This window comes from Coloeus monedula (assembly GCF_965178545.1).
Source record: "Coloeus monedula genome assembly, chromosome: 2".
Lineage (NCBI taxonomy): Eukaryota > Metazoa > Chordata > Aves > Passeriformes > Corvidae > Coloeus > Coloeus monedula.
In genome coordinates this window covers 22,953,026-22,978,228 of record NC_138782.1, presented here as the reverse complement: position 1 = coordinate 22,978,228, position 25,203 = coordinate 22,953,026, and the positions used below count along the sequence as shown (strand labels likewise).

General features: G+C 35.9%; 1 protein-coding gene across 1 annotated transcript in view; it reads left to right on the top strand.

Annotated features, from left to right (window-relative positions):
- SPATA17 (spermatogenesis associated 17) overlaps positions 1-25,203 on the top strand; it is a gene marked incomplete at its 3' end in the record, with an annotated part of 85,674 nt that overhangs the window by 48,696 nt on the left and 11,775 nt on the right. The window contains exons 7-9 of the mRNA XM_082276980.1: positions 2,982-3,185; positions 8,353-8,489; positions 17,071-17,209. Coding sequence (XP_082133106.1) covers positions 2,982-3,185; positions 8,353-8,489; positions 17,071-17,209 — 480 coding nt within the window. The remainder of the gene's footprint in view (positions 1-2,981; positions 3,186-8,352; positions 8,490-17,070; positions 17,210-25,203) is intronic.

The window sequence follows — 25,203 nt, the reverse complement described above, 5'->3', positions numbered from 1 at the left end:
TCCCTAAACTCCAAATCCATTTTCATAGTTGGTATAGTATCTGTATGCATTTAACCTGACAGTATGTAAAAAAAGAGCAACAAAAGATGATTCTTTGTTAAGACACCTTTTCAGCAATAATAAATCAAAAGACACTGAATCAATGGATTTCCACATCTATTATAGCTAATTTTGGTTTCATTAAAAGTGCTAAAAGCCAATTCTTTAAGTGCACCTAGAGATATTCCATAGCATTTCACAGTGTTTGAACCCTTTATGAACTATAGTTTTTTTGTTACTGCCAAACATTTAATCAAAGAAGCACAAAGTAGAATATGTACAGTATTTTAATAGAGATTGCAAAATGCAGTTTCAGAAAGCCATTTTACTCATGGAAACACTTACACTATCTCTCAGTGTGACTAAAAGAAGTGCCCAGGTAGCACATCAATTTAAAGTTATTCTTGCATTTAATTCTTCAGAGAAAAAGCATTTAAATTATCTCAGATATTGCATTTTTCCACTTTGGAGAAAGAAAACCCAAACCCCAAACCTGTGCTATGTAGATTGAAATAATCTAATATTTTTTTAAATTAAAAAAAATTAAAATATTTCCTTCTCAATTTGCTCTTCAGCATTTTTTAAAAAAATTTTTTTTAAGAAAAGGCTTAAAAAGGGATGTAAATTTTGGGCAGATACAGCCCTGATCAGAATTTGCTACTGATCAACAAATCCATGTCTGCCAACTTTAGAAAGTTGTTATTATGCCTTGGTGTTTTCTTCTGGCTCACCCTGATTCTCAGAGATGCGCATGGAGATGCTTTTCTTCTGGAAAACATTTACATTTTCAGTGCCATTATTACTTTCTATAAAATATGTGTTTCACAGACCTACCATGAGAGCAGTATCTCTCACCCTAGCTGGGAACTTCTGCATGCTTGTGGCATGGCTAGAACACAATCTCCACAGCTGAGTATGGATGGGGCAGGAAGGGGTGGAAAAATGAAGCAACAATCCAATGAGCAGTTCAGTGAAATATGTAACAAAGGTAGTTACAGGCTATTACTTGGATATTTACTGTCATCAACATAGTGAAAGCAAAAAATTAATTGGTCAGAATGTAGGCAGATCCAAAGGCTGTGATGGGACTAATGAGTGAAGAGGTATAATGACAGTGGCATAGAGATTTTGAGTATCTCCAGCAAGGGATCTAATTTGCATGAATCTAATGTATTCCATTTGTATTCCATTTGTATTGATTGTGGCATTTTATATTTGAGAGAACTTGTGTAACAAGTATACGGTGTGAATGCATTCAATAATTGTGGGAGAGTGCAATAAATTCCAAGACAAGATGTGGAACTTGTCTTTATGCAGCACTTACAGGTCACCAAGTGTTCACAAGCAAAACTCTACTGGGTTGATAAGGAAATTGCAATATAACAATGCATAAAGTACTACAAAAATAATAACAGCACAAGGAGAATCTGTAACTTCATGAGATGTTTATGTGAGTAAGAGCCAGGCTTGCAGAACCAAAGATTAAGTTGCAGCTGGGCTTTGCAGATCATAGAGATGGACCTGGAATTCCACATTCACTCCAGTGATTCTGCTTGCTTGCTGTTTGAAGCATGGATCCCTGCCATTCTAATTTGGCGTCCTGAAGAGCTGGAGGAACAACCAGTGGCTGTTTGGCATACATATTTCTACCACTTACCTCTATTCGTGTCTTCTTTCCCACTGTAGTACATTTAGTCCATTAGTGAAATTATTTGTAGGGTTTGCACTAAGAGGGGAACATATAACAGAGGAACAAAATAAATTGTCATTAGATCCATATCACTTAGAGAGTTGAAGAATGTAGCCCATAAAATTTTGAACACCCCAACAGTGTTTTGAATAAGCTGCCATCTCTGAATACTTTTGTCCATTAGACAGTATGTTTTATATGTGCCTTATTTAATTGTTTTGACACAAGGAACTGGAACTTCCCAGTAGGATATGTTAATGAAAAATGCATTAGAGCTAATTGGGGAGTGTTCAATCCTCTCAGCCCCAAGAGTTTAATACTTTGTGGGCAGGCTGATGCCCTACATAGTTTTCTCATGGGTCCTCAGTAGTGTTCCAAAGGAGCAATACAAGATTTTAAACATTTACTCTTTTCCTTAACTTCCCTGCATCTTGAAACTGATTTATTTTCCTACTGTTTTTATTCAAGATTTATTAGTAATTAGAATTATAATAAAAGCAAAGGACAATATATTTTAACTGAGCAAGTCTACTTTAAAGTTTTAGTATACCGTTGTGGAAAATATAATTATCTTTAAAGAAACTCAGTAGCTTTAAATTTATTTTTGTGTATTTTAATCATACATTATATGTTTTATAGGAAATTTAGTGGCTTTGTGCAATATGGAATAGGAATTCTCATATTTAACAGTTCATAATTAATTCAGTAAACTCACATATGTCTATTTGGGAATTGTTTATATACAACTGATAAAATCCCTACATATATAGGTATGATTGGGGAACAGTCTGTCACATAATTGTGACTGTCCAGATACTCACAGATTGTTAATGATGTAGATTACTAGAGCAGAATTTGAAATGTGTGTTTTATATTAGTAATTGTTATATTGTTTTACACTAGCGATACAATTAGTGATGTAAAAAAAAAGAAATATCAAATTCAGTGACAAATGAACCTTTCAATTTTTGTCACAATTTAGAAATCATTGTACTAAATTTTTGTTTTTCATATGTTTTATGCCATTAAGACCAAACACATTGTAATAGTTATTCAGGAACTTATTGTGACTATTCTGTTGGGAAAAAAGCAGTTACTGGGTTTTGGTATTCCATAAATTCTCTTTGTTTCTCCTTAACTAATGACTGTTTTACTTTTAAAAGTGCTGCAGGTGCTACTGTCTGACTTTGTTCCTAGTGTATGTAGAAATTTAAATGAGTTGAAGTCAAAGATAATCCCATCTTCTGCTCAGATTCCAGGCATCTACAATTCACCATTCAGAAAATCCCCAGATCCAATGGAACTGCTGCTACGGAAGTCAAAGCCACTGACCCACAGAAAGCAGCAAGTGAAGAGTCCCTTTGCCTATGGGCTCAATGACTGGCCAACTTGTAAAAAGCCTCCAGCTTTCATCACAGAACTGCCTCTGCTACCTACTGACAGACAGAAACCTCAGGTAACAATTTCCAGTGACTCTGAGGCAGCTTTTGCTCGCATCTTTTATCACAGTCACAGAATATCTCAAGTTGGATCACCAGGTCTGAAAATCCATTTTGTGGATTCTTTTTTAAATATAAAACTAGTGCTTGCATTTAAGATATAAAGTCTTAAACACAGATTTGACTTAAGGAAAAAGAAATCTATGTGTTATGTAAAAACAGGGAAATATGGTTCTTTATATATTGTTTTTGTCCTTTTGGGATAAAAGCATAATTTATGATATTTCCAAGGTATGACCTAATATAACAGAGTATCAATATTATGTTTCATTATAGCTAGAAATACTACTTTACAATCTTAAATCAATTTAAAAAGGAGAAATGAAAGGCGGTAGGACAAATTAAGTAGTTGTGATAACTTTCTCCTCTGTTTGCAATTGTTTTCCATATGAAGATTGAGGCATCCTCTCAATTCAGAATAGTTCCTTCCCTCCCATGTCCAATAGGTGTGTGCCAGCTGTAATTGCAACTATTTCTACATGTTGTGCTCCATCATAGCGAAGTTGCCCAGCTTCCATTCTCAACCATGATGGTCTCAATTTTAATTTCAGTTGATGTCACCATATGTTGCAGGTAGATTTTTTTCTTTTCTGTAATGTAATGGACATCTGTGAGGCAATGCACCAGTGAATGGCTCACAAGATGGCAAAACAGCTTTTGGCACATTATTTTCAAAACTTGCTGGGAATGTGACCAATATATACAGCAGAAAAACTTTTAAGACCTTTGTGTTCCACACTTGATGACAGTGACATTTAGCTTTTGCCAGTCGGTGCCTGATAACCTTTACTTTTGGGATAGGAATATTCTGTCTTTCCCTCTATTCTGAAGAATTTTTTAGTTTGCCCAATCTACTGAATCTTCTATTTAGCTCACACATACACTTTCCATCTGGTTTCACTTCGAGTGACACAACCTCTTCAGAACCTCTGACACTTTTCCTTTTTGTACTTCATTCTATATTTAAATTTCCTTCCCTGTGTCTTGCTTAGAAAGGCAATGCTTCTAAATGAGTCCTTCTTAGTAACTTTGAGTGAAGCTATCACCTATCTGCAGAAATGTAGCAACTTGAGCAATAAGCAATGTATGTATATCTTTAATGGTGTTTTACTCGAATCAGTATCACTCTCAACAACTCTCTGAAAGGAGGTTGTAGTCACATGGGGGTTGGTCTCTTTTCTCAGGCAACCAGTGACAGGACAAGAGGACATAACATCAAACTATTCCGGGGATGTTCAGGTTGGACATCAGGAAGGATTTTTTCACTGAAAGGGTATTGGAACAGGCTGCCCAGGGAGCTGGTGGAGTCACCATCCCTGGAAATGTTCAAGAAATGATCACACATAGTACTTAGTGCTATGGTTTAGTTGACAAGGTTGTGTCTGGTCAAAGATTGGACTCAGTGATCTTGAACGTCTTTTCCAACCTTTTTGATTCTATGATTTTAAGAAGGTGCAGGCCTGTGAGAACACCTCTGGAGAAATAGAGGTGAGCCCACTGCTTCTAACAGTAAGAATCAACTTCAGGGCATTTCCCCACATTTGTCCTTCCCTCCTTGTGTTCTCCCTACCTTGACTGCTTGAGCTTCCTCATAGAACGACCTCATTGACTCACATTAGAATTGAGACAAAGAGTGAGCCAACAAGCAGTTTGGGTGATCAGGGAGTTTGCAGTTGACATAAACACGACATAATAGCTTTACCTTCTGGGACCAAGGGGGCTATGACAGTCCTTGAGCAGGATATGACTGGTTGCATTGTCTCTCAGGAGATAAGAAAGATTTTGCCTTGTGGACATGGTGCAGGAATCAGGCTTTTAAATAAATAAGGAACTCACAGTTCTTCCATTGTTAAGGTGCTCTTGCAAAACTGGTTTACTGTATACAAAGTATCTTAGAAGCTTCTGCTTGGATTTGGAATATTTTATAGACCTTTCTAAGTTCAGACTCACGCACAGCAGTCATGCACAGATAGCCTTTTAGAACAAAACAGAAGAGTTCTGTTTATTTTCTGCACCTCAAAGAGGGAATTTACTATATAATACTTTAATCCTTTCAGCACCCTGGGATGTACACTGTGGGGTAAATTTTCAAAGCACAGCGCGTGGATTTAGCTGCCCGACTCTTATTGATGTTAATGGGAGTCACACGGCTAAATCCCTGCACAACACTTTGACAATTTAGGGTTGTATGTCTAAGAAAAAGGACACTGGTTTGAGCTGATGAAACAGCTGGAAATGAAAACCCATCAGAACACACCATCCTGAAAGTTGTCTGGTGTGACAATAAGAAATTTAATTACTAGATATACTTGTGTCCTAGTTCTTTGTGGTAATACTTTTTGGCACCAAGCTTCTTTTTCTAATATCTGTCTGGCTCACTGTGAGCCACTTGTTACTTTCTTTCAGGTATCTAAAATTTTTATTGCCCATAGGTTTGGATATTTTATATGAGGATGTCAATTACATATGTTTAAAAGAAAAAAAAATTGACTATCTTTCAGTTTTCTCTTAGGAAGTGGGTATTTAGCATTTAATAGGTAAGCTCGGTGTGTGTAAGATAGTGTATTTAAAAGAAAGGTTTTAATGATGCTTATACATAGTTAGATCTATCATTTTTATTACTGAGTTAACTAGAATTACAGTTTGATAGAAACACGGATAATGCTAAAATTAGTCATCTATTCTTTAAAAGGTATTAATAACAGAATGCACACTACCATTTAGATTTTTTGCATGCTATTATCTGTTGTGGAATAGGGACAGTGAGGAATGCATAATTTCATTCAGATTGTATTTTTTATCATGAGTTTCTGATGTTATGGTAAAGTACCAAGAATGCTGATCTGCTAACCTTTATTTGGCAAACCAGTGGGTATCAAGAAGATTTATGGTACTCAGTACAAATTCCAAACATAGAGCATAGAGCTGGGTGAGTTTCCTTCGGTGTAAAAATTGTTGGTTGATTCCTTCTCTTCCCTTCCTAGCTTGACCTCCCCAGGAAGATTTCCATTTTGAAGCAGGATGCCCGAAATGCTTGCAAGCATTGTCAATTTGAAAAATTTTTAAGCACCATTCTACCACAGTTTCCACAAGTCTTGATCTTGTAAAATGGAAATAGACACATGGATTTTTTAGAGGTCTTCATTTAAGATACATTCCTGAGGTCCATATTGCTAAGTAAATTTCTTCAAGTACATGGCTCAGAGGAATGGAAAAATCTCCAGGGAATGCTCAGAATTTTCTTAGTAGTCTAATATATATACCCTGCTTTCATTAGTGATGACACAGCCATGTTTTGAGGGACCTTTGCTTAGTTACATCCCCTCCCCCTCTCCTTCTATTAGTAGTTGTAATTTTATTTGAACTATAGACTCATATAGGATTTTTTATGTATCTAACTCCTAGTTAGGTCTCAAAAATTAAAGATGGGGAAAACCCCTTGCTTGGATATCTGATTTGGCTCTTATCCTGGAGGAATATGAGTCAGTGTTTTCCAATGAAGAAAAAATACGATATTCTGAAAGACTACTTTTAAAAGCAAACATATTATCTTGGTATTATTTGGTAGTGTACTTTTCTTTCTTCCTTCCTCCATGTATCCACTTAATGCAAACATCTTGTAACAGCATATTCATTTTTTTATTATAAATTTTAAATGTTTTGATGACTTGATCATCAGGTTATGTATTACTAGACACTGTTGACTAGTTTTAATGAACTGTTCTAATATTGGTTATTTTCTCATGGGTGGTAACACTTTTCATTCTGTTTTTAAAGACTTCTGTTTTCTTTTTAATTGAACATATTTTTTTACTCAGACTTAGAAAACAGAAGAAAGAAAATACCTACAAGAAGTGTAAATATGCATATTTGCTTACTGGGACCTTTAAAAAGATCTCCAAACCTTGGTGCTGTGCCTTTAAAAAGTAAAGTTCCAATAAAAATCCATTAACTACTTTCAAATATAGCAATCCTCCTGTCCAGCTGTGAAAAGTACTAGATGATACTTATTTGCCATTTGTGTTATTTACGGTCCATGACTTTTATGGTAACTGGTTCCTATTATTGGTTTCTATTAATGTAAAACATAAGTGAACATAAATGAGGCGTGAATCATTTCTTTTTATTAGCCCCACAGTCTTCACTCAGTGCTTGCAGTAACTCCAGCTGTGACTTGTTAGTGATAACCTATTTAAAGAAGGATGTCTTTAAGAAGAAAGGCTGTGATTAGGATTCTTTGTCTGTTTAGAGTTCCAAAAGGTTTCACTAGTTCATTGCAAGATCAACACTGATGAAAATAAAAATTAATTAGTAATACTTCTAAGTCCAGGGTTGCCATTAAACTGTCCTGAGTGGCACATGGCACTAATTATATTCCAGGTAAATTCTTAAGAGTTAATACTAAAAGTGAGACATATAGGATATGTCACTCCAGCAGCACAGGAGAGGACTTCCTGCTGCGATTTATCCATGTTGTTAAATGGTAGATACTGATACAATTGGTTATTAAACAATATACTCTGGAAAAAAAAGACACATGTATTTTTTAACAATAACAAAGTTCATGTGAAATTAGACTTTCTGAAAATGGACTGTATGCCTATACTGCTGAAGTCATGAGTCTGAATTCTGTTAGAAGAATTGTATCTTAAGTCATGCGTTAAGTTCCCTTCTAGGTAGCTTTATAGTTACATTGAAAAGAGCATGTTCTTTAAGGTTTATTCTACACAAAGTAAAATACTTAAATTTTCTACTTAAGCAGCATTTAGATATAGTTCATGCTGGTTTCTTATTTCACCACTATTGTTTTCTAAGGAAAAATTGAGTTTTCCTAATCAGTTCTAACAATATATTTTTTAAAATACTAAGTATGTACTAGTAGTTAAGTAAACTTGGAGTGCACATTTCTCACTCTCTTTGAAACTTTAGAGTTTGTTATCAACCTTTATGTTATTTGTAAGTCTCTACCAAAACGAGCTGCTTTATTTATTTTGGAAGAAGAGTCTTGCTACACTTCCCAAACATTCTGTGTCTGTTTCCACAGTGATGTGCCATGAATAAAAGAGGGAAAGAAAAGAACTGTAACCCCCAAATAAAACATTAGCATTATCCTACACCTTTCAGGGGCCTTTCCGCAATCCTGCTGAAGTGGTGTGGCAGCGCTACAAGCCTTTGGAGCCAACCCTGCGAGTAGCAGAATCAAGCAATTCACCACCAGCCAAGGCCAGAGAGGAATGGAGAAATCCCATACATGACAATAAGTAAGTTTTTTGGTTTTTCTTATATTGTTATGAGAGTGTTTTCTTCATTCCATCGCTTTCAGAAACCTTTCATGCCTGACAAAATGAAATGTCAAACCTGACAGCTTGCTAGAAAACATTTTATGTATATACTTCTAAATTCTGTGTCCTTAGATTATAAGCTGCTGGGGGCGGAGACCCTATCTTTTAATTGTGTGACATGTGCCATCCATATCTATGAATCTGTAGAAGAACGTGTAATAATAATAATAATAATATGTGATGCAACAGATGGCTTTAATGGGAAATAAGAAAACAAATGCAAATTCTGTCTTGCCACATGCACCTTGCCAAAGAAAAAATACTGTTTGAGTTTTCATGTTCTGGGAGCTTACTGGTTATGGGAGGAAAAAATGGTGTTGCATGCCAATGAGACTTGTTTTCTCTCCCAGAAGAGTACCACGGCTCACTTGGAAGCGGAGGGAGCATATGTTGCACGTTAGAACATGATACAAAAACTGGAATCATCTTTGAAGAAGTTTGATTTCCTAAGCCATAGCATCTGTAATAGTGTCAGACAGGCCAGTTCTTTTCCATAAAATCTCAAATACAGGCATAATCTATCCCAAAGGATTAAGGCATCTGTCCCAATAGATCTAAGGGTATTGCCAAAATATTTCCTTCTTTTTTTTTTTTTTTTTTTTTTTTTAACACAATGGACTGTTAAACTCTGTTTTATCCTATCATAACAAAAGCCTGCTAAGTCACCTTCTCTGTCTTTGTAGTTAACTAGAAAAAGAATTATGTTTTGTCACCCTTTTCCTTGAATTCACTGCTCTTGGCAATCCTTTGACCCTTCAATACCAGAATTTGGGAGAGAAGGAAAACACTTTTCCTCATGAGCAGCCTGTGATCCACTGGTTCACTGGCACACGATGTTTTGCTATCTTTGATCTGTTTCATGCTTTTTTATCAGTGCCATATTGCTATGTGTCAGCTTCAGGACTGGGACAAGAGTGCCAGAATCAATTGTGTTTACATGGTTTAGCTTCTATGTTTTTATTGTTGGACCATTTCCCCTTATTTAATATTAATAGTGTCTTTGAATGAAAATTCTATTCAAAACCAATTTTGAAATAAAAAAAAAATATTTTAGACTACTTCTTCACTTTTGGACCATGTTTTTGGTGGTCTTTTTTTTTTTTAAATTTAGTTAGATATAGCACTTTTTATTCCTTCATACCAAAATCATAACTGAGTTCACTTACAAGTACAAATATACTTCCCTTTTCTATTCCTCTCTGTAATCTTTCATGTACTGGTGTGAGGAGGAAGCAGCTTAACTTTCACATCTCACCTTAAATTCGTGCTTTTTTTCTTTTCATTTTTTTAATCTAACTTCTGCTGGTGAAATTTAAAAGAACCCCTATCACTAGGTAGTAATTAATATTCTACCTCTCATTTAAAGTGTTTTCTTCACTGAATTAGTTTTGGTTGATGCATTACAACTAAGGATAAATGATGTCCTTCGTTTATAGGCATGACTACATTGCCCGGTCTTTATTTGATGAAGTTTACCCCAGACATCACTGTGTCAACAGTTTCAGAAGGTCAGACCTTGTAATAAATATTTCACTGACTCTTCAGTGAGGGAATTGTGAAAATTTGGTCTTGTACAGTTTAAATTTGGAGCCTCCACCTTTGGTAGATATTATTTGATATGGAGTCTTTATTTAACTTACGGGTAAGGAAACATTTAGTGCCATCCTTAATGCACAGAAGCAATGTCCTAACAATCAATGATTCTCAGCTTCATGCACACTAAATGCAGAGTGTATTATACATTTTCAGGCTGTGATCATTCCATTTGTGCTTCTTATTCAACCAAGCATGTGAGGGTCACATCTGTAACCTTGAAAAGGTGATGACAGAGCTGCAGGTCATTGCCAGGACTAACGCTCACTAGCAATGCTGCAGCTGCTGTGTGGGATGTTGGTCTCCAGGGAGGAGCCAGCAAAGGGTTACTCAGATTCTACAGTAGTTTTTTCTCAGCAGTGTCTATTATGAATTGACAAATTTCTGTCTCTTGCTATGTAATTGTGTACTTTGGGACTTTATTTCTTCCTGGTAGTGCTTCCTATGCTGATTATTCTTCTGTTTTAGAAAATAAGGAGAGAATGAGCAGCAGAAGTATGCGGCATTTGATGAGAAAGCTTGTGTTTGCATGAAATGACAGACTGAATCCTTGATATGTATATTTCCAGAGTGAGTATTGTGTGGTGTCTTTTGAGACTGAAAGATTGTTGGCGTGGACCTGAAATTTTCAACAACATTCAGAATTCCCACACACTTCTAATTATCAGGATTCTTTAAAGTGGTTGTTTACAGGATGATAGGATGAGTGTTACAAGCTCTGAGAAAGTTCTTACTTTTGATAAAATGCAGAAAAAATTTGGAAAAGCTGTGAGAGAGTTTGAGGCAGGCAGAAACAGTACAAATGAAACCAAAACAGAATACTATGCTTACTTACAGCAACTGCTGGAATTTCCTATTCTGTAATGAAAGAGCAACTGGGTAATCCAGCCTAATAAGAATGATTCCTTTTTCTCATGTAATTGAAGCTGTTACTACCTTATTGTGCTATTTTTCATACAAATGAAGTGATTTCCCCCTCCACTTGGATAGGAATGACAATTCCATTCCTTTGGGATGGCCACTTAATATAGTGTCTAGTCTGAGACACCAACTGCTGGATCCAGCAGATTTAGACGAAGCATAGAAAGTTCTTTCCTCAGTTGCATGCAGCTGCCTGCTGGCCTAATTTTCCAGAGAACAAAAATGTAAATTATTTTCATTAACTTTGATGAAATCTGTCTCTCGTAATATGCCTCATACTTCAAAGTATACTATTAAACATCTTTATGAAGTCAGCAAACATCAGAACGAGATGCAGTGTGGTGATAGCAATAGTGTAAGGCTTTGGTTTCTATTGTAGTCTTCTGGTGTGACATCAGAAACATCATCTCAGCTTCTGGCTATGTCTGTGCTAAGTGCTGTGCTGGAAATGCACACCCTGGTCCTGGTCACACTGGTTCACTCTTTTTTGCACCCCCTGCCTCTCCCATGCTGTGTGATTACTGCAGCACCCAGCTCCTCATGGGCTTTTTCTCAACAAGATTGTGCTTTTCTTTATGAGCAGCTGTGGTGCTGCTGTGCTACCCTGTGCTGGGCATGACAGGTACACTTGCAGAGAAATCAGTGACCTAAATAAATTCTGTACTTGGAGAGCATCGATGTTATGAGCTGCCTGTTGGTAATGGTAAGAAAACTTAAAATGCAAGTTGCTTTAAGATTTAGGATTTTAAAAAATCCTTTAATTTCTAGAGTTATAAAATCTTTTACTGTATTTCTGACTTAGCTGCAGTGAAAATGACTACTACATTTTATGTCATACAAATACAACACATCTGAAAACTTTTTTCAAATTATACTTAGTTTGTCATATGCTTTGCAACTTCAGCAATTTGCATATTTTCCAGACTGTTATTGTATTATGATAAACAGGGATTATCATATATTTTCAGATAATGTTTTCTTAACAATTCAACTTCTATTTGTAACTCTTCCATTTATTTTAATTACTAGCACAGTGTGCAACATTTATTAATCAGCAGAGTCTTTTTAAGTTAAAATACTAAATTAGCTAACCCCATTAACACAGAATACTCCAAACAAGCAGTAATAGGAGAGGTAGTTACTGTGCAAATCGTATTATACATGCGGGTGCTCTAGGGCACAGTTAAGCATGATTACCCTCTTTTGATCCAGTATTCCTCTGCTTCTTCCAGCTAATTTCCACTGGAAATTTGCGAAGTAGCGCCTTCATTTTTCCATCTTAATTTTTCTAATGAAGTTCTGGTACTTTATAACACTGGGGATGCAGATAATAAGTCTGTGTATAATTAAGAAGTTCCGGAATTTGCTGCAGAAGAGATCTCTTTTACTTCCTACAAGAACTAGGCTGTGCTTTTATTTGCCACTTTACATTATCACAGACAGGGGTTAAATAAAAATGGCCAGAGGATTTTTAGATTTACTGATGTTACAATCAAAGTGATTGATACTTTTTCAATAAACCGTGTATTTAGTATATTACCAGAAACAATATTTGTACTAATGCACCCAAGTAGGTTTCTCATGGCAAAAATAGTGCACTAAAGATAAGGGGACTAGATATGTTAAGTAAAATATTCCATCTTTATTCTTGTATCTAACACTTTGATTTTAATATACATGCATTATAAACTAAATAATGTCTGCCCTGCTGCAGTTGTTTTGCTATGGAAAACCATTATGCTTCCTTCTCAGTTCCCCAAGTGAAAAGATACACACTGTTGGATTTGATGAAAAAATTACTTTAGGTTTAATCCAAATTTGAAAGCTTAAAATTAATGTCATTTTTTATTAAAGAAAAAAAAGATAAAATATTCACAGATTCCTGATAGAGAAGCATGGCTTGTTTGGAGCTAATTGTTCATGGAGTTCTTCAAAGTGAGATAAAATTGTCTTATTTGAATTAAATCAATTGAATTGCTATTGCATAAAAATACTTTAGATAAAAATTTAACAATGTCATAGAGTTAATATTTTGCTGGCATCTTTTCTACTAAATAACAAAGATGTAAGGTACATACAAATAGGAAAATTTGAAAAAACACATAAGCAGTACTTGGGGTTTTATATTTCTTACTGTGCCCTGGCAGTGCTGCATGCATGGAAGTCCAGCAGTAGATCTGGCAGTTCTTTCTCAGAAGCCTGGGTATGTTTTGAAGCATTTCTGCGATCAGGATTACCTGCTCCCTCTGGTAGACTGCTGGGATTTTGCCTCTTGGGCAGGTTCAGAGAACACACTGAAGGACCACTCTGTTTTTTTGTTGTCATTTAAATGTCAAGAAAAGGTCACTGCCTCTGTCCTGTGTCCTGTTGGTAGGTACCATATAACATTGGGACACTGCTGCCCAGCAGTCAGTGATGGACCTGGGAAATTCTACTTCCTGCTTGTGCTGCTGTGCTCCTCTCACACTGCCACAGACACTAGAAACCAGCTCCTGCTGCTGCTTCTGTCATCTCTGCCAATCCAATTGGAAAACCTTCAGCATATAAAAGCCTCTTCCATCTCCTGTCAAAATAGTGAGAGAGATTGCAATAAAAGAGACAGAATAGAGGGAAGAAATGGTAGGTGAGGAATGCAGGAACAAAAGTCATGGAGGGGGAGTGTAAACATGTGAGGGGAAAAAGGATTGGAAAGATGAAATTAATAGTTGAGGGAAGGTATAAGATAGGATGAGAGGAGAGATAAAACAATTTTTGTTTTTGCTAGCAACAAATATCTAGTGTGTCTTTGAAATTTAAATACACACCACTAGCAGCTGTCAGGTCCTGGTCTGGCTACTAAGCAAAGGCTTCTAGGTCTTTTTATGCTAATCAGGTTCAGTATAGCGGGGTCCTGGCAGCAGTGCAGCTGGCCTTCATCATCAGTGACATAGTCACCCTTGGTCCTTCTCAGGTTATGTATGAGTGAGTAATACAGCCATTTGTAGATTTCCATTTTTGGTTCCAACCCTTTCCCCATTTTGAATGTATTCTTTGGCACATCTCTCATTCAGGCTGACATGAAATGATTTTTCATTTTTCAATATATTTCTTTAGGGAAAGTTCACCTTCTGTTAAATCATCATCTTTTGGGAAGTCTCAGCTTATACTGACTTTCTTAGAGCACACTAAAACATCAATACAGAATTTAATTCTTCTTTGATTGGTACCTCTGTCTCTGTCATGCTTATTGAAAGCCTTTAAGAATTTCTGAATTTACACTGAAATCACAGGGAAAAGCTGAAAATTAGATGTAGGAAAAATGAGTGAATGTTTTGAATTCTAAACCATTGAAATCTAAACTTGTACAGTTGATAATGGTATCCTATCATTGTCTGAATTTAATTTTCTTCTTCCATCACTGTCTTCTGTCACGTTCAGAGCACATACTGTCAATAATTTTGGGAAAAGCTGTCAGGTGTATACAAAGAGCTATAGAACATAATACCATTACTGAAGTGTTCTGCAGTGCTATTACTTCTTACTATTATTGTTGTTTGGGGGGTATAATGGCTTTTGTATTGCTCCCATTAATTTGGTTACCCTACTTAACATGAAAAATTGTTGTAATTTTTTAATTACTTATTCACATAATGAAAATTCTCACTTACTTTAAACAGCCACTGAATTTACAAGCATATCATCCTTTCTTGTAGTTACAGCATCATCACAGTAAGGATCTGCCCCCTGACTCTGAGAGCAGAACTGTAAACAGAAGAAAAAGCTTCTACTTGATACCATTATACCCTATTATATTTTTGTTCTTTCATTTAAATTTAAGTATTTGTCATTGTCCAGTGTTCTTCCTCAAAACTTCATAGCTGATACAAGTTTTTTTACTCAGCCATACACATACATTCCAAGCTATATGGCACATATTCCAGCTAATGATCTTAGAGGAGATATACAGCAGAGTGCAGATCACTTTTGTGCTTAACTACATGTAGAACATACTGCTAGTTGTGTCTTGAAGTGTTAATTTTGGGTTGGCTTTTTTTTTTTTGGAATCATAGTAGAACCTACATGACTCTCAGTATTTTTTTGCCAAAAAGACAAAGATTAACTGATCCACAGTATAATCAAAACCTCTGTCTAGAAAATTTTAAAGGGAAAACTTATAATAATTTACTTCTACTTTACTCAAGATTTTTTAATCATTCTATGTGTAAATTTTACAAATATGGTATTCATATTAAATTATGAATGCTGTGGCTTAACTAAATTCTGTGCATATATGGGCAAATCCCTAAACTTCAAGCCTTGTCTTCTCAGCTATCCAATCCCCTGAGAAAGCCAATTTTCTTTCATGTCTGAAGAAAAGAAAAATGTACTATTAAAATGCAATTCAGAAGTGATAAAATCTGCAAGTGGAGCAGCCGGCTCACAGCACCTTCGATGTATTCTCTGGGACACTGGGGCCACATTAATTTTTGTGTGTGTGTGATGTCCATCCCATGTGCAAATTAGCATTACAAGTACCCTAATCTGTCTTGTGTGAGGGTATCCTTTCCCATGGGGATACACATGCTACTATAGCTTTTTATTATTTAAAACTCTGCTAACTCAGGGTTTTTCTTTCACTAACTTTACATGACATTTGTTTGTGGCACATGATAGGAGAAGTTGATACAGCTGGAAAGATTCTAAAACAATTTCTTGTTGGAAAGAAGGTGGAAAGAAAGAAAAATAATTTAAGAAAACACTCAAACAGTTGCTGATAAATCAGTTAGTCAAAATAAATAATTTTCTGCATCTGTATCAGCTGAGAGACAAGGAAGGGTATTTTAATCCTCATCTTAATCAAAATCTTGTTTGCCTAACTCTTATAGGGACTCTGATTCTGAAAAGCTTTCAGCTAGGGGAGGGTTCTAATTAACTGTGTGGCAGTTAAAAGTGATGTTTTAGACTTCTGAAGCATGTATTTCTAATTCTACTGAGTAATATTTTTTCCTGCACTTCTAGAATAAAGAATGCATGTTGATTTTTTTCAGAATACCAGCAACGATAAGATTAATTCCCAATGTTTTACTTTATAGTAAAATGTACTTACTTGCTCTCATGACTCTCTTGGAAACTGAAATAGATGGAACTAAGGCACGTTTGTAGGATGTCTTGCAGATCTTTTCTATATAAGATGTTTTTCACCTTCCTCCATGCAGTGTGCTGTGGAACCCACCCAGAAAACCTGTGGCTGTCCATGACAGTTAGGGACATCCATCTGAAAACCCCTTCCAGCAGGTAGCTGGAGCTTCACTGCTTGCTGGCACTATGTAAGCAGCAAGTCCATCATCATTATGACCAAAAATGAAAGAATCTGGCTCAAAAAGGTTGCTGATTAGGACATAATTATAACTTAAGAGTAAGGTACACAGTCTGTGAATTCTGAAGAAACAATTTCTCTGTTTTGTGGTTTAGCAATACGCGCCAGTTTCTGCTCTTTTAAATGAGATTATGGTTTATTTAGCTTTGGTTGTCAGACATCAAAGGATGCCTATCTCCATAGGTGGTCTCTATCCTTGTGCATGGGCAGTTCCTGCTCCTGACAGCTGGCACAGGCTGCACTGCCTGCCAAGACCTGAGGTATCAACATGCACATCCCAGCAAAGAGAACCCTGATCATCCTGTACATCCCACCAGTTGTTAGTGCAGATACAGACAAAGTAATAATCTACTAATGCAAGTGAACCAAGTTAGATCCTTGTGCACAAAGTCTGCATTTTATCCTGTTGAAACTTACTATCTCTTTGCTCCAAGTTTAATCTGAAAGAAGCTGCAGGAGAAATTGCAGTAATCCTCTCACAATACTGAGGGGGAACATTAAGAAGGTAGTGAAAAATAGCAGGAACATGTGTCCATGTCATCTCCTGCAGCATTGCTATCCATTATTTACATCAATCCTGTGGCATCTAGAGAAGAGCATAACTGATTTTAAAATATTCTTGAATTTCAGATTTCTGCCGTTTTCGTCATACCATAAAAATGATGAAAAGTATGAGCCATTACTTCATAGGTCAGGCAAATATGGCCAAGAAGCTTATGGAACTAAACATTTCAGAGAAGTGTGTCCTAAGAAGTGGATAGCAGACAAGGTAAGTCACTGCAAAAATCAAGGATTTATTTACTTTTTTAGATTGCTATTTTATTAGAACTAAGTGAATTTCAGTATGATCCAGAGATCATGGAATCCAATGGGATTCTTTCTAGCATGTTATAAAATCGCATAGTTAGAGCTGTGATGAGATGTCAGATTTCCTTGACTCTCTGGTAAATCCAGTTTGAGGAAATTCAACACCTTAGGTCCTACAAGATCAGGATTTAAGACCCTGATTAAGTAAAGCTTCAGTTATATGCATTTTGCTAAGTTTCGTTCTGTTTGTATTGCCTTTTCTGATTTAAGAGAGGTTGTATATTTACTCTTGCACATTAAGATAAACTTTCAAGAAATTATAGCAAAAACTGATAAAAGCAACACAATACTTTACTGCTTAAATTTTTTGGAAAAATCTTAAAACTAGTGAATAGCTGTTTTTTATTTTAAGATCACGTCATTAAATTGCCTGCTTTGTCAGGAGCATCTCATAAATTTCTGGTTTTGTAGTGTTGCCTGAGGTAATTTTTCTCACTACATGAGTTTGTGTAGTGTTTTCATTACTTCTATTTGTATTAGGTATCTTAATCACATTAAAATTTCTGAGTACAGAAAAGATAATGGTCTTTGGCTCTGTGCTGCACTCTCTATCAATATAGTTAGGGGACTGGAGCATTTTTTGTAGGAGGAGAGGATGAGACAGCTAGAGCAGTTCTGTCTGAAGACAAGAAGGCACAGGGGAGATATTACTAAGGTGCATAAACACCTGATAGAAGTGAAGGAAGAATAGGCAGCCAAACTTCTCTCAGATTCTGTAGCGTGCAGTGACAGGACAAGAGTCAATGAACTCAAGGGAAGCTCATGAAACTCCATCTGAACACAAGAAAACACTTTTGTTTTCCTTCTTTTTCTGTGAGGGTGACAGAGGACTGGCACAGGTTGCCCAAAGAGGTTGTAGAATCTCTGTCCTTGGATATACCCATGGTCTAGGCAACCTGCTCTAGCTGAGCACAGGGGTTGTAGGGGTGATCTCAGGAGATCTCTTCCTACCTAAACAATTCTGGGATTTTGTAAGATATGATAAATTACTTCCCTGAAATCAGGTTAACCTTTGTAAATATACAGCAAGTTCCAAGGCACCTTAGTTTGAGAAGGAGCATTTTTAAAAGATATTTTCCTCAAAACTTCAAGCTTTAAAAATGAGCTCAGAGTAAAATTTTGGTATTTCAACGTGCATTAATTATATCTCCTTACAAATAAAACATTAACAATCAAACAAAAAGGTCTGAATTTGTCTTTCAAAAGCAATGAGTGGAAGATATGACTGGCTGAAGTCCCACAGCATAAGTATGATATACAGAAAGGACCTAAATGTCTTATTTCTGGTACTTATCTTGTCCTGTAAAGACTTGGTTTTCCAGTTCTTAGCAGTTCTTGCTCAGGCTCAGATGATGATATCAAAAATCTAAGGATATTTATACTGTATATCATATCACACATATATAAACTATGGGTTTAGCTGAAAAAACTCACTTTACTTGTGATCTTGGATAGTTATCAGCCTAAATCTCTGGAGGTGAATAGCTGTATACATTAACCCAACATGACACAGAGCCTTCCAACCCCAATTCTAAATCAATATGAAGCTTCCATTAGGAGCTGCTTACCCCAACAGAGAGATAAGAGGAGAAAAGGGCCATTTATGACATATCTACTGCTTTAATGGGTCATTATTATCAGGAAAAAAAACCAAAAAGAACCACAAAACCTTAAGCTCCTCACTGCAATTTAATGGAAAAAGGCCTGTAGGCAGGTGTGAGGTCATAATTTCATAACTGTTAAATTTGATAGAACTCTGTCACTTTCTCATTTCTAAGCTGTATGAAAACTTTGAATATAGCAGTGCTATGAACAAAATTATCCTGCTCTAATAAATCACAAGACTAAAGGGTGTGTAACAAAATATTAGAAAAAAAATCAGATTTTTGCTTAATAGTTTGTCTGCTGAACACAACCCTCCTTTGAGTCGCCCATGAGGTTGTATCTCTGTGGATGCAACTTCTATTACAACATGAATGGCTGATAACACTGCCATGATCTCAACTGAGTTTCTGACAGTCTTATGCTAAACAAATTCAGTGTACTGTTGCTGGTAAGACTGTGTAAGTTCTTTCAAGGAGTCAGGTCAGTGGTCAGTGGATCAGTGACCCCTCTGAGCTGCTCAGGTATTATTTGATGTTAGCTGATACTAGCTGGCTTTTTTTCATATTATATATAAAAAAGTTTCCTTGTGTGTGTGTGTGCACGAGTATGTCCTGGTTGTATTTTCCTGAGGTTTTCATGTGTTTATTACTATGCAATTTAATTCAAGTCACAAAAAGATTAGTATGTAAATTATATAATTACTTTAGAAGCAAAATGAACAACAATGAAAAATATTACCTTGTTACATTTCTTCTGGAAAATGAAAGGGTATTAGCATAGACTTCCTCTAAACATAATAATTACCATATCTATGTGAGGAAAAGTTAATAGTTCGTTTTTCATCTGGTTATAATCTGAAAATTTTTACCTCATTCTGTTTACATTTCAAAGAAGTTTGAGTTAAAGGAAAAAGTGTTCTGTTCTAATTCTTCATTATAAATAAACGAGGAATGGAAATACTATACCTTTAGTGAAACTGAACCTAGTCAGTTTGCTCAGTAAATCAGTATAAAACATAAAAATGCTTACACATTTTACATTATATATCTGAATACATTGGAATGCCTTTGATAGAATTTATGTGAGAAGTTTCAATATAAATATTTACTAGTCACTAGGAATTTAATATACAATGATAGGTTCCAATGTAGATGGACAGTCAAGGGATCAAATACACTAACTATAGCCTTTCAGCTGTCAAAACACTCACATATGTTCTTATTTGCTGAGGCAGAAATGATAGCTTACAGTCTTTAATCTGTATTGGAATTAGTTTGCATATGCATTTTAGAAAACTGACTTTAATGACAGCATTTAATGTTTTCTTATTTGTAAAATTCAGGAAGTGATAGTTTAAGATGTTCCATTCTGATAGAATCTTCCCTCTGATGCCTTATTATAGGTGAATTACTGTACAACTGAACCACGGTTTCATTATTTGCACAGGCATTTTGGCCCTAAACAGGATTTTATTATCTACAACGCATAAAAATACCCAGGACTGCAAAGAATCAATTTAGAGAACCTAAGCATATTGCACAGAACATAAAGTTGACCTTTACCGTCTACAGCTTTTGGAATGGAGTGGGATGTGGAACACATCGTAGGTTTAATGTGGCACAACGCTGTCTGCAGAAACTTGGGTGGGACTGTGACTGCCTGCCCATTGCACCCGATGATTGAATCTGCTGTCACCAGCATCCTGATAATAATGAACATTCAGCTTAACGACCGTGATTATGATTATCATAATTGATGTGCAAGTGCAGTGTGTGGGGATCATTACAGCTGAACTGTACAGCAGAGAAACATGCCTTAGTTATAGATAATTTTACTTTTATGCATTGATTGAGATAAAATATGCCTTTCAAGTTCAACGGGCCAGCTTGATATAATTTTAGTAAGATTTCTACATGTATGAATTGATGTTCATGAGCTTCCTGCAAAACAGTCATTCTAGCTGTTTGTTTTGAGTTGTTTCATTCCATTAATAATGGGAAATAATTAAATAATTAGATGTTGTCTAGTGGAAATCACTTATAGAGTACTGCCAGTGTTAATCAAATATCAACATCAAATAATTATGATTATCATGGCCTTGCCTGGGCTAAGAAAAATAGCCCTTCTGATTCACCACCAACACAATTCTACTTTTGGTGGAGCAGTAGAAATAGGGCTGTGGTCAACACTGCTGGCATTTTCATCCTGTACTGTGTAGCCATTAGAGCAGGCAATAGTTGTTCCATCTATAAATTATATCACTTCCATCTTTGTCACCAGAGGCAGAGAATTACAGGCTCAGATTCAGCCAGTGTAGATAAAGGCACAATTAACAGCTTCAGTCGATTTTGTTGAGCAGTGATTGCCTTCAACTGAGATTGCACGAAGTTGCAGAAGTATTTAATTAAATCATGACACACGTTACAGGTAAACACAAATGTGAGTGTATATTTCAAGCCAGAGTTTATATAAAGAATGTTACATTATAAGTATAATGAAAAATATATAGTTTCATTGCTTTACACCAGGCATAAATTTGGCTCTTTGTCCAAGAACTGACAGATTTTCAATCTGGGTTAATAGAGAAAACAGATGATGGAAAAAATTCTTGTAGAGAGGGAAAGTGATTTTTTTCTGTTTGAAAATTAGTTTTATCTCTTGTAGGGCCACCACATACAACAGTCATGGCTAGTGGATGATGTCATTATGAGGCAGAATTTTTGATACACTATTTGTGCTTTCCCATCCCTGACTATACTGAAATTTATTTAAATTCCACCCCAACTCCATTTTTGTAACGTTCTAGTGATTTGACTTTAGAATAGGTACAATCTGTGTGAGGCTTTAATTTTTTTCTTGCTCAGACTGTGACTTCATTTTTGTTAAACAATTTGATTGTTTTCATTTTAATTAGGAAAAAAGATTATCCAAGAGCATTTTTCAGTACAGTGTAATACTGGCTAATGAACATGCATCTGAACTGTCAGCTTTATTACCTTTTAAAACTTTAAAGGCCATATTTACCAGTGTGCTTTGTGACAGAAGTTACTAATGTGCATGAGAAGAGATAGCACATATTTTGAATATCAGATTCCTAGTTCCCCAATCCAAAGTCAGTGTGTTTTCGCAGGCAAGGCAGAGCTTACACAATGTGGCAGCCAGAAGGGAATTATTAGATGAGCTGTAAGGGTTTGCTTGTTCCAGCACCGGTTTCCTCATGAGCCATGTCAGGGATAATAAGGGTTGTTGCCAAAGTGGGATGCAGTCCAGAGATCCCCGGCCAATGACGTGGCTCCTGTATGGTTATTACTGCTGGCATGACTTGATGTATCTACTCAGATGCTTCAAATGGACCCTTAGTTTGAGGTATCAACTATCTGCTTCCAACAAAGCACTGCTTTCTCTCACTTTTTTTGCTATCCTGAGTCCTGCATCAAACCAAATCATTTAAATCCAAGGATCTGCTCCTACAACAATACATCCTGTACTATTCACAAAAACTCTGTCTTTTGTACCCTGCAACACATATTTTCTGCTCTCAGAAGAACCAGTTGGAATCAGAATGCTGCTGCATCTTCACATGAAAATCAACCAGAGTGATTCCCTGCCTCCACACAGGGTGATTCCCACAGCAGCATTACTCTTCAGAGCTATGAGCTCCTTGGAGCTCAGGTGTTTGGCTACCTGGTTAGACAGTACAGAAAAAGAGCAATGTTGCCCAATTTAATATCACAGAACAACTTAATAAGCAGGTGGTCTCTGAAACTGGGTAACAAAAAGTATCTTTAAGTCACTTTTGCAACTTCTACTTCTGATCTCTTCCTCTATTTTTCAGTAAATGTCATAATGTACTGTTGCGAAGGAAAGGTATTAAGGAAAGCAGGAGTGTGCCATGTCCAAAAAATGGGAACACCAAACATTACCTCTCATTCACAGGACTAGAATGAAATATCTCTTATTATAAGATGCACCCATTCAGTCTTCCAGGAAAGCAAATGACAATTCCAACTATTGACAATTTTTAATGATCTTTGTGGGTTCTTTATGACGGTGTCTTAATTACAGCAACACACTTTGCTATGAAGATCGCTTTCAGTGCTCCCACTGGAAAGGTTCTTGAGCTGTATATTGTTTCCTTTGAGAAATCCTTAAGATCACCACTGTTGAGTTGCCTTGGAAAAATGCTATGCTTGATATACGATTATTAAGGATTATTAAACGTGAGATTTCAAATTATTTTCTTAGTTGTAGAAAGAGGGTAAACACCATGAAGCAAATTAAAACATGCAAAATGTATCCTTGGCTACTGTTTATCTAAATGGAGAAAAGAATCTGTGGATAACTGGAAGGCTGAAAAAACTTTCTAGTGGAGGTTATTGATGAGTTACAGGGTCTGATTTTGAAGGAATGCTACAAAGTAGTGTGTGAGAAGAGTAAAACTATTCAATTATTTGCATAAGAAGAGATACTGTCACCACCACTCAAATCAAATCCATTCTAGTGGTTATTTGTAAGGGTTTGTGGGCAACTAGTTGAATATTTTATAAAACCTGATTTTCAGGTCTGTAATTTCTCAGCGGGAAAATGCAGTCCCTTGATGATGATCCAAGGCTTTGAAGAATAAATTGATTCGAAAGAGAAAATTAGATGGCACTTATTATACTGTCTAACTAGCAATCCCGTGTCATTTGTCTGCTGGATGATAAATGTCTTGCTTTGCCTATCTTCCTCATTTAATAATGTAACTTGCATCTTAGTGGTATAGAAGAAAACCTTGCTTTTTTAGTAAGAGTTAACTTTAACAAGTATTTCTCTGAGGGAGATGTATATATGTTTAAGCTTTCTAAATAATGCCCATTGTACACATTGCTTAAACATTTTAAAGCATCTTATTTAATCAGAAACACTTTCAAAATAGAGTATCTTGCCCAATTTCTTCAGTACATGCTTAGAGTACATTACAGTAACTTGTGGCACAGTTTTAAATTGGAAAAAAAAATCAGTTAATCTAGAAACAGTAGATACTGGAGTTACACCTAATTTATTTTGTTTATGTTAGTTTTAGGCATTGACTATTTTGATATGATTTTCTTTGTTGGAATTCAAAATCCATACACTAAACCAGGAAATCCCTGGCCTTGCCTTGTCAGTTTTGGATAGGCTATTCAGTATTCTTGGAATTAAGTAGAATTTTTTATATGTATGTCAAACATAATGTATTTCAACTCAATTCAATTTGCCACAATATTGAATTAAAAAGGCTATATTTCGAAGTCACTTGAAATTCTTTATGGAACTTATCTGCAAAAGCAAGCTACTTACTATTTGATAATACTCACCAAGACCTTGTTTGTGCTTGTTAAATAGAGTTGAAATTAAAGTAACCGAAAGCTTTTCACAATCCTCTGAGAATTACATGGGCCATACAACTGTTGAAACCTGCAGGTTTGAGAGCTGGTCCTGAGCCCTAGCATACTTGAGATCTATCCATGGAGTTAGGCTAATTGGCATCAGGTAAGGATCTGGCCCGTAATGAATATCAGCAATATGTAAATACATGCCATTCAGACAGAATGTTCTAGGAAAAATGGTGTTACCTATTTTCTCAGAAAAATAGACTTTTTTAATCTCGTCTTTAAATGTGCATTGCTGGTGAGTTTGTAAAATTGAGGTCTAAGATCAGAGACACATATTTTGATGACTTTCTTGCAACAGATACACTTAGAACTACAGACTTGCATCTTGAAATGATGTCTGAGATAGAGATTTTGTTACACTGACTCATTATGATTGTATAGTTTTATAATTTAAATGCTAATAATACCTATAGGTGTTCTGGAAGAATTTTAAGATATTATGCCAGGTATGAGCCCAAGTTGAAAGAAAGGCTGTAAGTTTGGGGGGTTTTTTGTTTGTTTTGATGCTCTCTCCAGAGAGCAAATGTACATTATTCTCAGAGCTTCATTGCAGAAAAATGAATTTCAGAGAAACCTACATTCCTTGAATAGGAAAAACCTCAGTAAAGGCTTTGTGCAGTTATGTTGGAGTGAATGAGACATGGAAAGTAGTACAGACTGCTTGTTGTCTTAATGGTTTGACATAAGTTTCTACTGCTTCTTTCTTTAAAATTTATATTATGAATCAATTCTGAACTCATTTGACCCATTTTAAATCACGTTATGATATTCACTTTGGAATACAGTACGCTGTTTATTCATTTAATGCAATGAAGAGCTGGTCTCAACATGCCCTTTACAAACTCAGGATAAAAGGATGTTCCACCATGATATA